Source organism: Narcine bancroftii, chromosome 5 (assembly GCF_036971445.1).
Source record: "Narcine bancroftii isolate sNarBan1 chromosome 5, sNarBan1.hap1, whole genome shotgun sequence".
Classification (NCBI taxonomy): Eukaryota; Metazoa; Chordata; class Chondrichthyes; order Torpediniformes; family Narcinidae; genus Narcine; species Narcine bancroftii.
The window spans coordinates 145,446,824-145,462,877 of record NC_091473.1 but is presented as its reverse complement, the minus strand read 5'-3'; the positions used below and the strand labels follow the sequence as shown (position 1 = coordinate 145,462,877).

The 16,054-nt window shown below is 47.0% G+C and overlaps 1 protein-coding gene across 6 annotated transcripts in view; it reads left to right on the top strand.

The window, feature by feature from the left end:
* The window catches only part of samd13 (sterile alpha motif domain containing 13), an 87,945-nt gene that overhangs the window by 18,979 nt on the left and 52,912 nt on the right, over window positions 1–16,054 (top strand). For all 6 annotated transcript variants that reach the window (XM_069939340.1, XM_069939344.1, XM_069939343.1 and 3 more), the window contains exon 3: window positions 14,726–14,858. In XM_069939340.1, coding sequence (XP_069795441.1) covers window positions 14,726–14,858 — 133 coding nt within the window. The remainder of the gene's footprint in view (window positions 1–14,725; window positions 14,859–16,054) is intronic.

Below are 16,054 nucleotides of genomic sequence, written 5' to 3'. Positions count from 1 at the left end.
CTCACCACCAAGGAGATCACCGTGCCAGAAGCCACATTCGCATCTTAATGTACGTTAATGGAGCGGTGGTGGACCGTTTATCAAGCTTTAAGTCCTTTGGCATCCATATCTCTGAAGATCTCACTTGGTCCTTGAATTCTTCAGTTCTGATTTTTTTTAAAAAAAAGGCACAACGGCACCGTTATTTTTTTCAGGAGCGTGAGGACGATCCACCTCTGTCCCAGGATACTGTTGGATTCCTGCAGCTGCACGAGGTGGAGCATGCTGACGCCTGGGATTTTGGTGCGGCATGGGAATTGTATTGCACCAGATCGCCAGGCACCCCCAATGAAAACTGCCCAATGGATCATTGGATTATTGCCTCCCATCGAAAACATCTAAAGGGAACAATGTGTGGGCAGGGTAGAAACGTTATCAAAGATGCAACGCACCCCAATCACGGTCTACTCACTCTTCTCCCATCGGGCAGACGCTACAGGAGTCTTCGATTGAGCGCCAGTTGGCTGAAGAAATGCTTTTTGTACGAAGGTGTGACTCTGTGGAAACACTGAATCAGGGCGCTGAGGGGAACGGCAATCACGTTGTCAAATCAGCAGATAGTTGTAGAATAGTGTCACTGTTGGTTTTAATTACACAAGTTTTACTATAATGTTTACAGCTATTTCTTTAACGTCCGGACGTTGCTGGTTGTATTTCATTGCTGAAAGGCTAAAAGGCTAGAAAAACTGGACTTGTATCCGATGGAGTTTAGAAGGATGAGGGGGGACATGATTGAGGTATACAAAATTATCAAGGGGATAGACAGGGTGAAGTCGGATTACTTGTTCCCAATGATGGGGGAGACGAGGACTAGAGGGCATGGTTTAAGAATACAGGGTAGGCCCTTTAGGACGGAGATGAGAAAACATTTTTTTACCCAGAGAAGTGTGAATCTGTGGAATGCTCTGCCACAGAGGGTGGTAGAGGCAGATTCGCTGATTATGTTCAAAAGAGAGTTAGATAAGACTCTAGTGGCAAAGGAGTTAAGGGTTATGGGGATAAGGCTGGAAAGGGGTACTGATGGTAGTGATCAGCCATGATCTGTAAAATGGCGGTGCTGGCTCGACGGGCCGAAGGGCCTACACTTGTCTATTGTTTACTGGTACAATGGCTATAAAGTGAATTGTCATCATGTCCCCTACAATCTTATAAAACTGTATAGGGTCAATTTTGGCCCGCTGCTCTCCATGCTTATCCAAACCTACCCAGTCTCCAGATGACCCCAGTCCTGGGTAATGTCCTCATGAATCTCAACCCCCTCCCCCACCCCCACCCCCCCCACCCCTTTTCCAGCTCGGTGACCTCCTTCCTCCGCCTGAGTGGCTAGAACGGCTGTGTTCCAAGTGCAGTCTCACCAATGCCTTTTGCACTTGTAATTGGACGCTCCTGAACTCAGTGCCCCGACTGACGAAGGCAAGCATGTCATACACCTTCCGTACCACCCTGTAATCCCGTGTCACTGCGTTCAACTGATAGATTGAATATGTGGCTTGAACAGTGCTGTAGGAGGGAAGGGTTCAGATTCTTGGGGCATTGGAATCGGTTTTGGGGCAGATGGGATCAGTTCAAACAGGATAGTCCATCTGGACAGGGCCGGGTTCAATGCCCTCAGGAGAGTGTTCGGTTTAAACTAATGTGACAGGGGGATGGGATCAGGAGTAGAGAGACGGAGGGGTTTAGCATGAGGGAAGAAGTCAGAGATAGGAGGGTGAAAAGCAAAAGAGGCAGGCAGGTGACCTCAGGGCAAAAATGTAAAAGGGCCACTTTACAGCATAATGGTGATTGGGTTAAGGCTCTGGTAAAAACAAGCTTGAAGGCCTTATGTCTTAATGCAAGGAGTATTCGAATAAGGTGGATGATTTGAATGTGCAGCTAGCTGTAAATGACTATGATATAGTTGGGATCACAGAGACATGGCTTCAAGGGGACCAAGGCTGGGAGCTTAACATTCATGGATTTTCAATATTCAGGAGGGACAGACAGGAAGGAAAAGGAGGTATTGGTTAGAGAGGAGTTAAAAGCAATAGAAAGGAAGGATGTTAGCTTGAATGATGTGGAATCAATATGGGTAGAGCTGCAAAATGCAAGGGGGAAGAAGACGTTAGTGGGAGTTGTATATAGACCACCTAACAGTAGTAGAGAGGTTGGGGATGGCATTAAACAGGAAATTGGAAATGCGTGCAACAAAGGCAAGGCAATTATAATGGGTGACTTTAATCTCCATATAGACTGGATGAATCAAATTGGTAAGGGTACTGATGAGGACGATTTCTTAGAAGTTATACGGGATAATTTTCTAACCCAGAATGTTGAAGAACCAACGAGGGAACAGGCCATTCTCGACCGGGTTCTGAGTAATGAGGAAGGGTTAGTTAACAATCTTGTTGTGCGAAGCCCTTTGGGCAAGAGTGACCACAATATGGTGGAATTTTACATTAGGATGGAAAGTGACAGGGTTAATTCTGTAACTCAGGTTCTGAACTTAAAGAAGAGTGACTTTGAGGGTATGAGATGCGAATTGATTAAGTTAGATTGGCAAATGTTACTTAAAGGATTAACTGTAGAAAGGCAATGGCAAGCATTTAAGGATCACCTGGATGAAATACAGCATTGGTTCATCCCGGTTTAGAAAAAAAATAACTCAAGGAGGGTAGTACATCCTTGGATAACAAGGGAAATCAGGGAGTGTATCAAGTGTAAAGAGAAAGCATATAGACTAGCCAGGAAAGACAGAATACCAGAGGATTGGGAGAAATTCAGAGTTCTACAGAGGAAGACAAAAGGATTAATCAGGAAAGGCAAAAGAGATTATGAGAGAAAGTTGGCAGGGAACATAAAAAATGTCTGCAAAAGGTTTTATAGATATGTAAAGAGAAAGAGACGAGTAAAGACAAATGTGGGTCCCTTGCAGTCAGAAACAGGTGAATTGGTCATAGGGAACAAGGACATGGCAGACCAATTAAATAACTACTTTAGTTTGGTCTTCACTAAGGAAAATATGAATAATTTTCAGGAAATAATAGGGGACCATGGGGCTAATGTGATGTAAGGACTGGGGAAAATAAGTGTAAGCTATGAGATTGTGTTGGATAAATTGAAGGGATTAAAGGCAGACCAGTCCCCAGGGCCAGATGGTCTGCATCCCAGAGTGCTAAAGGAAGTAGCCCATGAAATAGTGGATGCATTGTTGATAATTTTTCAAAACTCTTTAGATTCTGGAGTAGTTAGTTCCTGAGGACTGGAGGGTGGCTAATGTAACTCCACTTTTTAAAAAGGGAGGGAAAGAGAAATCAGGGAAGTATAGACCGGTTAGCTTGACATCGGTAGTGGGGAAAATGTTAGAGTCAGTTATTAAAGATGTGATTGCGGCACATCTGGAAAGTGGTGAATTAATTGGTCCCAGCCAGCCTGGTTTTATGAAGGGAAAATCGTGTCTGACTAATCTAATTTTGAGGATGTAACTAGTAGAGTGGATAGGGGAGAACCAGTAGATGTGGGTTACCTGGATTTTCAGAAGGCTTTTGTTAAGGTCCCACACAGGAGATTACTATACAAGCTTAAGGCACACGGTATAGGGGATATGGTATTGAGGTGGATAGAGAATTGGTTGACAGATAGGAAGCAAAGAGTAGGAATAAATGGGTACTTTTCAGAATGGCAGTCAGTTACTAGTGGGGTACCACAAGGCTCAGTGCTAGGACCCCAGTCATTTACGATATATATTAATGATTTAGATGAGGAAATAGAAAACAAAATTTCCAAGTTTGCAGATGACACGAAGCTGGGTGGCGTTGTAAGCTGTGTAGAGGCTGTTAAGAGTGTGCAGGGTGACTTGGACAGGTTGGGTGAGTGGGGAAATGCATGGCAGATGCAATATAATGTGGATAAGTGTGTGGTTATCCACTTTGGAGGAAAGAATGGGAGGGCTGAGTACTATCTTAATGGTATCCAATTAGGAACAGGGGAGACGCAAAGAGACCTGGGTGTCGCTGTGCATCAGTCATTAAAAGTGGGCAGGCAGGTGCAGTAAGCAGTAAAAAAGGCGAATGGTATGTTGGCGTTCATATCAAGAGGAATCGAGTACAGGAGCAGAGAGGTATTGATGCAGTTGTATAGGGCCTTAGTGAGACCTCACCTGGAGTATTGTGTTCAGTTTTGGTCTCCTTATCTGAGGAAGGACATCATTGCCATGGAGAAAGTGCAGAAAAGGTTGACCAGATTGATTCCAGGGATGGCGGGACTTGCATATGAAGAAAGGCTAGAACGACTGGGCTTGTACTCGCGGGAGTTTAGACAATTAGGAGTTTCAAAATTCTTAAATGATTTGACAGGCTAGATGCAGGAAGATTGTTCCCAATGTTGAGTAAGTCTAGAACCAGGGGTCACAGTTTAAGAATAAAGGGGACGTCCTTTAGGAGTGAGATGAGGAAGAATTTTTTCACTCAGAATTCTCTACCACAGGAAGTGATTGAGGTCGGTTCCATAACTATATTTAAGAGAGAGTTAGATTTAGTACTTGTGACTAGGGGGATCAGGGGGTATGGAGAGAGATCTGGAACAGGGTACCGAATGGATGATCAGCCATGATCAAAATGAATGGCGGTGTAGGCTTGAAGGGCCAAATGGCCGACTCCTACACCTCTTTTCTATGTTTTCTATGTTCTGGGGAGATGTTCCTCCTGATGTTGGGAAAAGTCCAGTCTGAGGATATGGGGGGGAGGGGGGGAGTGGTTGGGGGGGCAAAAGATATTTAAGATTAGATTCAATTCTCCTTCATTGTCATGTAATGCTACAGAACATGTAATATGACACAAAATTGCCTTCTGCCTGTCTTAAGTCACTCTGATGCGATCAAGAAGCCTTCTTGACCCTTAGGGAGCCCTTCTTGCCTTGAATACACTTGAATCCCGGCTCCCATACCTAGTTCCCATGAGCCAGTCTCCAGCAGCCCACAGCCTGTGTGGGTTTCCGACTGCAAGTCGCCCGCAGCGTGTGTGGGACCTTCAGCTGATGATCCCCTTGCTGGTCCGCCGCTGTGGTCACCGTCCTGAAGGAAGGTCTCCTCCTCCTCAGCAGGGTATGTTGTGGTTTCTGGTGCCCTGCACTGGGTAGCTGCTCCCCCGGATTCTGCCACCCCTTGAGGCCGCTGCCGAGCACAGGCGCCGCCTTCTTGGGCACAGACCTCTGCGGTTAAAATAAAAGCACCGCCGTCCCCCTTAATGGACTGCTTAAAGCCTGTCCGTGGCTGACAGCATGAGGACTGGGCGATTGAACCCTTTGGGGCAGTGCCGTGTCTCTGCTTCCTGCTCTCCCACGTCCGCCCCACCGGCAGTGCCTCCGGTACCGCAGCTGTGGCAGCGCCGCCATTTTTCGTGAGGAGAAAACTTCACTCAGAAAGCTGTTAACTCGTGACCACATATTCAAGACTTATTCAAAAGGGAGTTGCCCTGATGGTTAAAGGGATCAAGAAGTCACAGAGACAAAGCAGGACTGGTGCAGGCTCAAAGGGCTGAATGGCCTCCCATTTTCTACAATTCTGTGAACAGGCAGGGAATGTGAGAACTGGGTGGGGGGGGGGGGGGCGAGGTCTTGGGAAGGCGGCAGGGCCAGGCGGAGATTTCTTCACATGGAGGACCCAGGGAGTTCTGTTCCCCAGACAGCCGTGGTTGCTGAGTCATCGAATACATGGGAGGGTTGAGACTGATCTTGAACCGTCAGAGGCTTGAGGTATCTAGCAGCCAGGTGGGAATCAGAGCTGGGATTGGTCCAGGCCAACAGATTGACTTAAATTTTCAAACTGGCCAAGGGAATATTTACTCCGGTGAGAGCAAATGTTTAAACCTTGAGCCATTTTCATTTTTGCAGCACTGCTAGGGACTGGATTGCATTTCCACTCTCCCTGCAATGAGCTGCTCCCGTCTTACCATGCAGCAGTGCGCAGGGGGTGGCTGAGGTGGGGGCAGAGAGTGCAGTTCCCCACCTTGCTGGGGTTCGGTGGCCGGGCGCTGCTTTACGGGACCAAGGCCTACAAAATGCTTCCAGATTCTTTTATTGTCATGTAACAAAACAGACACGAAATTTCCTTTTCTGTAAGGCAGGCAAAGTCGCCATTAGCATTGTCCGGTGGCCCCTTAAGTTAAGAGAAAGAATCTCTTCAAAGTCCGCAGGTTCTCCTCTACAGCCGCGCAGTCTTCTGTTTGATCCATCAGCAACCCGAACTCCAGGTCAAAGCCTCTGACACGATCAGGAAGTCTTCGGCGCCCAAGGGCCCATTGGGAGTCCTTCTTGCCCTCCACACCCTCTCAAATCCCAGTTCTGATACCTGATTCCTGCGAACCAGTCTCCCAACAGCCCGCACGGGCCCCCCAACCTCAAGGCCCCTGCAGCCTGTGCAGGTCCCCTGGCCGTTGAGCCCCTCGCTGGCCATTGTTTCGTTTCCCCTATGCAAGGAAAAGGGACGTACGAAAGTATCTTTTCTTTGGAAGAAACTCGACAAGGGGCAGTCTGGTCACTCAGTCTCTGCTACCTCATTTGTGATTACTTCTGTGCGCCAGCTTAAAAGCCTGTGTTTGGACAAGGGATTGTACTGAACTTTGGAAAACTCACACACATAAAAATAGTGTATTAAAAGAAAAATGTAACATTGCTTTGGTGAATTTCTATTGCTGCTGGTGAGCAATGCAACAAATTGGGGGATTGTCCTGGATCTGACCAAAATGGGAGCTTATTGATCAATTAATTTTCAATTTGATTGATTAAAATACCTTTTTGAAAGCCAGTTAAAAGGCTCGTGGGTGTGTGGGGAAACGACGGCAATGGGCATCGATGAGTTTTTGAAATCGCCATCCTCTGTGGGTTTGCATGGATAGAATGAGTTGATGGTAATTGCCCAAAAGTTTGAGCTTGTTGTGAGAATGGAAAAGGTGGATTCCAGAGAATTATAGTTTAAAAGCTATATTTGGCAGCGGGGAAGTTTGGAGAGAAGGAGTTCAAACAGTTTCCTGACAGTAAATCCCTTGAGCAGCAGTAACCGCTGGTACAGATTGAGTTAGAGAAACGTAGATTTGAGGCGAAGGAAGCAGAGAGGTGAAGGGAGTTTGGCAGAGAGAAGGGGAGTGAAGGGGATCCACCTTCTGGTCCTAGTGAAAGGTTTATGACTTGTCAGGAGGTTAGGTTAGTTCCTCCATTTGATGAAGCTGAGATTGATAAATACTTCCAGCATTTTGAGAGTTCAAAGTGGCCAAAAGACCACCGGCCCCTCGTGTTACAGAGCATGATGAAAAGGAAGGCCCAGCAGGCTTACTCTGCCCTTACTACAAAACAAGCCGCTGATTACGAGAGTGTGAAGTAAGGCCTCGTTAAAGCTTATGAATTGGTTCCAGAAGCGCTTAGGCAAAAATTCAGGAATTTGAGGAAATCGGTGAACCAGCCATATGGATTTTGCATTCAACAAAGCTGCTTTGACCAATGATGCACATCAAAATAAAAAATAAATGATGATTATAACAGACGGAGAGAGCTGGTGTTAGCTAATGAAATTAAAAGGTGAATTCCAAATGACATAAAAGCATATTTAGATGAAAAAGGAGTGGAAACTTGGCAGGAATCTGCTAAATTAGTAGATAAGTATGCTTTAACCCACCAAGTTAAATTTGTGCCATGTAAAACCTTCTAAGAGGGTAAGGTGGACTATCCAAGTTAGAAAATAAATTGGGAGGTAGTGCTAGGGGTAAAGATGAAGAGAAGCAAGGAAAAGAAAAACCTTCGGGTCCCCTTTGCCATTATTGTAAGAAACCTGGTTACATGTTGGCAAATTGTTCCGTGCTAAGAAAAAAGGAAGAAAGGGAGGCAGGGCCAGCTGCCTGGGTCCAAAGAGATGAAACACCGAGAAATCAACAAGGTTCCAGACCTGCTGATAACATTAGGGTTGAATTCAACTATTACGTGTCAGTGGGTTTGGTTTCAGTAAAGGAATTGAAACCACAAGTGACAGTGCAAATCCTCTGAGATACTGGGGCTGCCTAGTCATTTGTGTTAGACAGTGTTTTGGAGACTGCCATGGGTGAAATAAATTTTGTTCACGGTCATGAGGGGGGAGCGGGGGGGGTGGAGGTGATACCTCCGCACAGGATTGCGTTGAAATCAGTAGTAGTTGATGGACCTTTTTTTTTAACGATAGGGATCCAATCAAGTTTACCGTGGGGGGTTTCGTTGTTATTAGGAAGTGACCTTGGAGAGGGTAAAGTTGTCCCTGCGGTGTGGTTGACAGGCCAGTCATTGATGAGACACAGACAGATTCTGTTATGAATCCAGCCTGCGCCATGATTCGGGCTATGGCTAAAAGGTTTGCCAGTGTAGACGGTCCTGTGCAGACTGATTTCATTTTAGGAGAAACTCAGCAAGTCACACAGCATCACGTGGATAACCTCGCATGTTGGCAGATGTGAGGTTATAAACTTTGGAAGGAAAAATGGAAGATCAGATTATTATTTAAATGGAAAGCAATTGCAATGTGCTGCGTGCAGAAGGACATGAGAGTGCTTGTACATGAATCGCAAAAGATTGATTTGCAGGTGCAGGAGGTAATGAAGATGGCAAATGGAATGTTGACCTTCATTGCTGGAGGGCTTGAATTTAGGAGCCGGGAGTTAATGCTGCAACTGTGCAAGGTCCGGGTGAAGCCGCATCTGGAGAACTGCGTGCAGTTCTGGACTCCTTACTTGAGGAAGGACGGACTGGCTTTGGAGGCGGTGCAGAGGAAGTTGACCAGGTTGAACCCAGAGATAAGGGGGTTAGCCGATGAGGAGGGATTAAATCATCTGGGACTGTACTCACTGGAATTTAGAAGAAAAAGAGGGGATCTTATAGAAATATAAAATTATGAAACGCATCGATAAAATAGAGAGAGGTAAGTTATTCTCATTGGTGCGGGCAACTGGAACCAGGGGACAGAGCCACAAGATTCAGAGCAGAGATGAAGGGGAGCTACCTTTTCCAGAGGATGGTGAATCTCTGGAATTTGCTGCTCGTTGAAGCAGTGAAGATGACCTCAGTAAATAGATTGAAGTCAGGGTTGGATAGATTTTTAACATAGTAAAGGGATTAAGGGATAAAGGGAAAAGGCAGGGAGGTGGAGCTGATCATCAGATCTCATTGAATGGCAGAGGAGGCTCGATGGCCAGGGTGGCTGACCCCCTGCCCTGTTTCTGATGTTCTTGTAGCGAGAGATAGGCCGGTGATGTTTCAGGCCTGAGCCCTTCACCTCAGGAACTAGGCAAATAGGCAGACACCTGAATAAAATGTGGAGGGAGGGGAGGAGGGAGATGGGGGAGGAGAACAGGCTGACCAATAAGAGTTAAGGGGGGGAGGGTAGAAAGTAAGGGGTAATGGGGGAGAGGGAGGATGGGGGAGAGGGAGGAGGGTGAAGAAGGGTTGCTATCCGAATGGAGAAGGGAAGGGGCTGGGTAGATCTGGAGGTGAAGAGACGGGGAGGGAAAGAGCGACATGGAAGGGGGTTAACAGAGAATTGGAAAGGCGATGTTAATGCCGCCTGGCTAGAGCGTGCGGAGATAGTGACGTTTTGTTCCTCTAGAAGGGGGTGGCACGGTTAGCATGGCGCTGTTACAGCGCCGGGGACCTGGGCTTGAATCCGATGCTGTCTGTAAGAAGTTTACATGTTCTCCCCGTGTCTGTGTGGGTTTCCTCCAGGTGCTCCAGTTGACTCCCACCCTCCAGACACATGTGGTGATGTAAGTTAATTGGGCAGTACAGGTTTCAGTGGTTGGAATTGGGTTCATCTGTGTTGTAAATAAGATTTTAAAATTTGCAGCTAGCCTTGGTTTGGCAGTGCACGAGTCCATGGATAGATAATGTGACAGTGGAGTTTGGAATTCAAATGGGTGGCCACTGTTGGGGAGGGTGTGGGTGGGGGGGGGGGGTCCTTGCTGATTCAGTGGACAGAGTGAAAGGGCTCAACGAATTGATCTCCAAGTCTATGTTCAGTCTTGCCAATGAAGGGGAGGCCACTGGATGCAGTAAAGGATGCAGATCAGGTTGACTCCAGGTAATCTTTGCTCATATCAGAAGGTGTATAACATTTAAGGACATATTATCAATTTAGAGAGAGAGTAACAGGCCCTTTGGCCGACATGACCGTGCTACCCAATTATACCCATGTGATCAATGAAGCCTTTGACTCTGTAAGTCTTTGGAACGTGGGAAGAAGCTGGAGCATCCGGAGGACACCTCCCACGCAGACATGGGGTGAACGTACGAGCTCCTTGCAGATAGTGTCAGATTTGAACCCATGTCACTGGCGCTGTAATAGCGAGGTGCTAATTGTGCTCTAAGAGTTAGGAGGTCCAGGGTGGAGCATTTCTCAGCCAGAGAGCAGGGTGTACTTGGAAGGCTAGAGCAGCACACAAATCACCTGCATGTTGAAGGCTGTGCCCAGTGCTTGAGACGGACAGATGGGTGCCCACGAGTCAGCACGAACACAGCGGATCAATTGGCCTCCCTCCACGCTGTGTGGTTCTGTCCCTGCGGTTAAGCAGGACCAAGCAGAGCTGGGCACGAATGTGTGCTGGTCGACAAGCGTGACGGACAAACGAGCTCTTCGTGCCATGTGGTCTCAACCTTGAGTCGACCTTCATGGCCCAGCCCTGGGAGTTGCTCTTGAAGTGAGCGATGGTCGCCCATTCCGAGTTGTCCATCTCCTTGACCCGGTGGTGAAGGTCCCACTGGTGCCTGGGGCGGTAGTGCAAGGGTGTGAAGGGTCGGTGGGACATCTCCCAGTCAGAATGATGTGCTCCGTGGTGGGGAACCTGCTTCTTTTGCTGGTGGACTTGGTATCATCAGACTCAGGAATGGAATCAGGCCATTCGGCCCGTCTTGATTTCCCTGCCATTCCATCATGGCAGATTTATTATCCTCTTCAGCCCCATTCTCCTGCCTTCTCCCTGTGACCTTTGATTCCATTCCTGATGAAAAACCTATCTACCTTGGTCTGACTCACCTACCCAATGACCTGGCCAACTCGAGAATATTTATTTATTTAGACATGCTGCACTGTAACAAGGCCAATTTGGCCCCACGAGTCCGTGCCGCCAAAATGACACTCTATTAAACTGCACCCCGGTATGTTTTGAATGGTGGGAGGAAACTGGAGTCCCCGGGGAAGGAGGGATAGGAACATCAAAATCAGCACGGCCAGGCGTGGAAATAGCTTCTCCCTGCAGGCTGTAAGATTGGTGAATGGTATCCTGTAACCAAGTAAATCACCCCAAAATATTTATTTTAAATTTTATTTTTATGTGATTACTATATGCTGTGAATGTATGTGGACTGGACTGTGGTCTAGAGAAATGCTGTTTCATCTGGTTGTATATGTACAGATGATAATGATCTTGAAATATTCAGGCCTTCGAGTCTGCCCCGCCATTTAAACATGAGCTGATCCATTTTCCCATTCAGCCTCACTGCCCAGCCTTCTCCCTGGCTAATCAAGAGCCTCTCAATCTCTGCCTTAAATTCCCCCAATGACCTGGCCTCTACACCCGCCTGTGAGAGCAAATTCCACCCACGCAGGTCACGGGGAGAACGTACAAGCTCCTTGCAGACAGCGGCGAATTTGAACCCTGGCTGCTGGCGCTGTAACAGCGTTGTGCTAACTGTGATATCCCCAGCTACGAGACTGGGGGCTGTGACCTTCGAGAATTTATAAACCACCCCCCCAAAAATCCCTTCTCTGCCCGTCCAGTCTCCCTGATAGTTCAAACCCTCCAGTCCCAGCCAAACCCGAGAATCTTTTCTGCACCCTTTCCCGCAGAACGTCGTCTCCCACAGTAGCGGTTGGGGGGAGAGGGAACCAGAACTGTGTGTAGTCCTCCCAATGTCGGTGCTGTACAGTTGGATCGTGACCGCTGCACAATACTCTTACTAATAACAGCAAACGCCGCTTCACCACTTCCCCAGCCGCATCAGTGCTTTTATGGGCTATTTTATAAGGCATGAAATAGATTTAAAAATGAAGAAAACAATGTTAAAAAAGTCATAAAATTTAATTTAAAATGCATCTAAATGACGGAAATTCAATGTAATGTTAATATTAGGGATGAAATAAAGAAATTAAAGCACTTTTGCTGCATTAGTTCCGTTTGAAGTTTATTATCAGCCGATTGTACACGTACAGCCTGATGTAACCATGTTCACCAGTCAGTCCTCTGTGCCAAACATGGAAACTCACAACCAGATATTACACATGTACAGACAAGCAAAGCAGAACAAATATACATGCAGTAAACCCCACCCCAGTAACCGCCATCAGTGGGGATTTAATAAGTTAATTTGCCAGTTGCTTGAGATTGCGTGGATTGGCGAGCTGACCATGGTGGGGAGTGCACCAATTTTAAACTTATGTACTTCTTACTGATTTATTTGCTGCAATTTTTCTTTGCTGGTTGCTTGAATTCTGGATAACGGGATTTTACTGCACAAAAAAAACAAATCGGTTAGATATTTTATCCCAAGCACATTTGAATAGATGGTCTCCATAGTGGGTACAAAGCAGAGCATCACAGCTGCTGTGCTGACGACCCAGAATTCTTGGGGATTATGCCCCAGATTCTCTCTGCCCAGAGGAGCCAGGGAGATCCGGTCTAATCCCTGGCAATGCAGTGAGAGGGCCGCACGGTGCACAGGATGGAAGAGCAAAAGTGCCTGATGACCTTGCGGGTGGAATTTGGGGTGCCTTAATAGCATGGCAGGTGCTACATGAATTCAATCTCTGCTTTCGCTTTCTGATTGTGTGCGCAAAGCAGTCTAGCCGTGGCAGAGCTTGCTGGCAAGAGGTCGAAGATTCTGCTCCTCTGATAGAATGTCACAGAAACAGGCCTTTTAACCTTTCTAGTCTTTGCCAAACTATAATTCTGCCTAGTTCCACTGACCTGCGCCCAGTCCTTAGCCCTCCAGGTCTCTCCCATCCAGGTACCTGTCCAAATTCTTCTTAAATGTTAAAATTGACCCCGCATTCACTACATCAGCTGGAAGCTCATTCCACACTCCCAACACTTGCTGTGTGAAGAAGTTCCCCCTAAACCTTTCCCCTTTCACTCTTAACCCATATCCTTTGGTTTGTATCTCACCTCCCCTCAGTGGGGAAAAAAAAGCCTCTGTCGATTTCCTCCTCATAATTTTGAACACCTCAATCAAATTCCCCCCTCATTCTTCTTCTTTTCAGGGAATAAAGTCCTAACCTGTTTAACCTCTCCCTGTCACTCAGTTCCTCAAGTCCCGGCCACATCCTAGTAAATCTCTGCACTTTCTTTCCCACCAGTCATCCCCCTTGGCACCTTCCCCTGTGACTGCAGGAGGTGCTCCACTTGTCCCCACCCCTCCTCCCCCACCACCATTCGGGGCCTCAAACAGTCCTCCCTAGTGAAGCAGCACTTGTGAATCTGAAGGGATCATCTCTGGCATCCCATGCTCTCGCTGGGGTCTCCTCTACGTTGGAGAGACCGGGTGTAGAGAACGTTTGACTGAGCAACTTTGCTCTGTCCACCTCAGAGGCCACCCGCAAATTGGTGGAACAGCACCTTGTATGCCGACTTGGCCGATCCCAACCAGACGGGATTAACATCAACTCCAATTTCCGTTCAACCCCTCCCCGTCTCTCCCTCCAATTTCCCACCCCTTCCCTCTCCATTCAAATAGCTACCCTCTTTACCCCCCATCACTTCTGAGCTCTGCAGCCCTCCCGCCCATCTTACCTTTGCCCCTTCCTCCCTCCCTTCCTTTCCCTCCCTTTGTATTAGAGCATTTACTTGCTTATTCCTGATGTTGAACTTGAGCCTGAGACATTTGTTACCAAATGCTTCATTGGGGGGGCTGCACGACCTGCAGAGTTTCTCCAGCATGTTTGTGTATTATTCACCTTGTCCCCCTCCCTTACTCCAGTGACGCTGCTGGGTAAGGGTATATACTTCTTGTACGTGAACACGAGAGGTCTGGAAATTCCTCAATCCCAATAACACTGATAGAAAATCACAAATTTCCTGCAGGAGTCAGTTGTTAACCCTATCACCAAGACATCACTGAAAATCCTTAGTGTTTTCATATCCAATGTGTTGTATTCATATAGGCCAGTGGTTCTCAACCTTTTTCTTTCTACTCACATCCCACTTTAAGTAATCCCTACGCCATTGGTGCTCTGTGATTAGTAAGGGATTACTTAAGGTGGGATGTGAGTGGAAAGAAAAAGTTTGGAAATCACTGTTTTAATTGTCCCAAATTGACTCGTTATGTGCGCGGTTTCAGATCTCCCAAGGAAATGGACCAATGACAATTTTTCTCCAGCAAAATATTTCAGTAACATTTGGGTCTAGAGCAGTGATTCTCAACCTTCCCTTCCCACCCACATCCCACCTTAAGCAATCCCTTAATAATCATGGAGCACCGATGGCCTAGGGAATACTTAAAGAGGGATGTGAGTGGAAAGAAAAAGGTTAAGAACAATTGATCTGTGCTTTGTAACTTTATGAAGGGCCCAGGCCTGAAACTTTGGTCACCCTTTACTTGCTGTGGATGCTGCGTGACCTGCTGGGTTTCTCTGGCCAGTTTATGCGTCGCACTCGGCCCAGTGGCTGCAGACTCCTCACTGATGGTGTCTCTTTGTGGTTCTCATTTCTAGGGCTATGCCAGGATTCGCAAGGAGAGAACGTTTGAAGCAGATGCCTGCTTAATTAATCCCGCGACAGATGCCAACACTCTGGATGAGTGTATGGAACCAGAACTGACGGAGATTGAAGAACGCACCAACCGAGGTGGGGCTTGTAGCTTGTATTTCCAGATATTCGAGAATCAGGCCCTTCATTCCCAACCAGATACAAATCTTTTCCAGCCTCATTATCTTCCTTGTAGCTTTGTGACCAGAGCTCTTAAGGGGCATCTCTCTAGATTATAACCGTGTAGCAGAAGCAAGCCCTTTGTATCTCCTTGAGCCAAGAACCATCTTGACTCGTCCCACGTAGCAAGCTTTGCTTGGGCAGCGATCTGAATTCCATTTGGATTAGTTGAACCTAAATCTCCTGTGTTGCACACTCAAACCCTCGTTTCCCCAGTTTTGAGGATGAACTCAATCCATTGCTTTGGTCCAAGATGAACCGATATTGAGGTTAGGTCCCTTCTTGATTATGGGGCTTTTAGATAAAAGAATTATTATTCTTGTCTTTCGGCCAAGATCGCTGCCTTCCAAAGCAGATCCCTGATTCAAAATTCCCTTATTGTCATGTAATATGACACCTGTTTTATTATGTGTCATATCACATGAAATTTGCTTTAGTCTGTCATTAGGCCGGCAGATCTGCCATCAGCAGAAATTGCTGGGTACTTCTTTCAATCAGAGTCCCTTCAGAGACATTGTCCATGGATTCACCTCCCGCAACCTCCACACAGACTTCTGCTTTAAATACATTCATGGAGGTCACCTCCACTGCTCCGATGAGGGGCGAATTCCTCAGATCCACCACCCTCTGGGAAGAGCCTGCTCCTTCCTAAATCTCCTTCCTAAATCTACTCCCCTGAATCTTGAGGCTTTGTCCCTTTGTTTTGGTTTCCCCCACCAATGGAAACAACTTGCTTACCGCCTACCTACCTACACCTCAGCGGCAGTGCTCCCATGCACCTACTGCTTCTTGTGAGCTTTAACAGAAGTGATAGTTGCCTGCATTCGGCATTCAATTTCCAGCAGAGATTTCGCTCTCTTCAACTTTTAGTAAAAGAAAGTACTTTTCCAAGTAGACTTTTTTGTTTTAGTTTCAGTAGAATTGAAAGTCTGGGTAAATGATTGTGTGGCACTGCCAACTTCTTTCAGAGAGCCAGGGTGCCTGTGTGCACACACGTCCCTCGAACCACCACCCCCGTGGATCTGATTGGCTAAGAACCAGCTCTTGCCCATGAGACGCTGTGCTCATGTCAAGTCTGTGTGCTGAGGTCACTCTTTTGAAACAAGATAATAGGC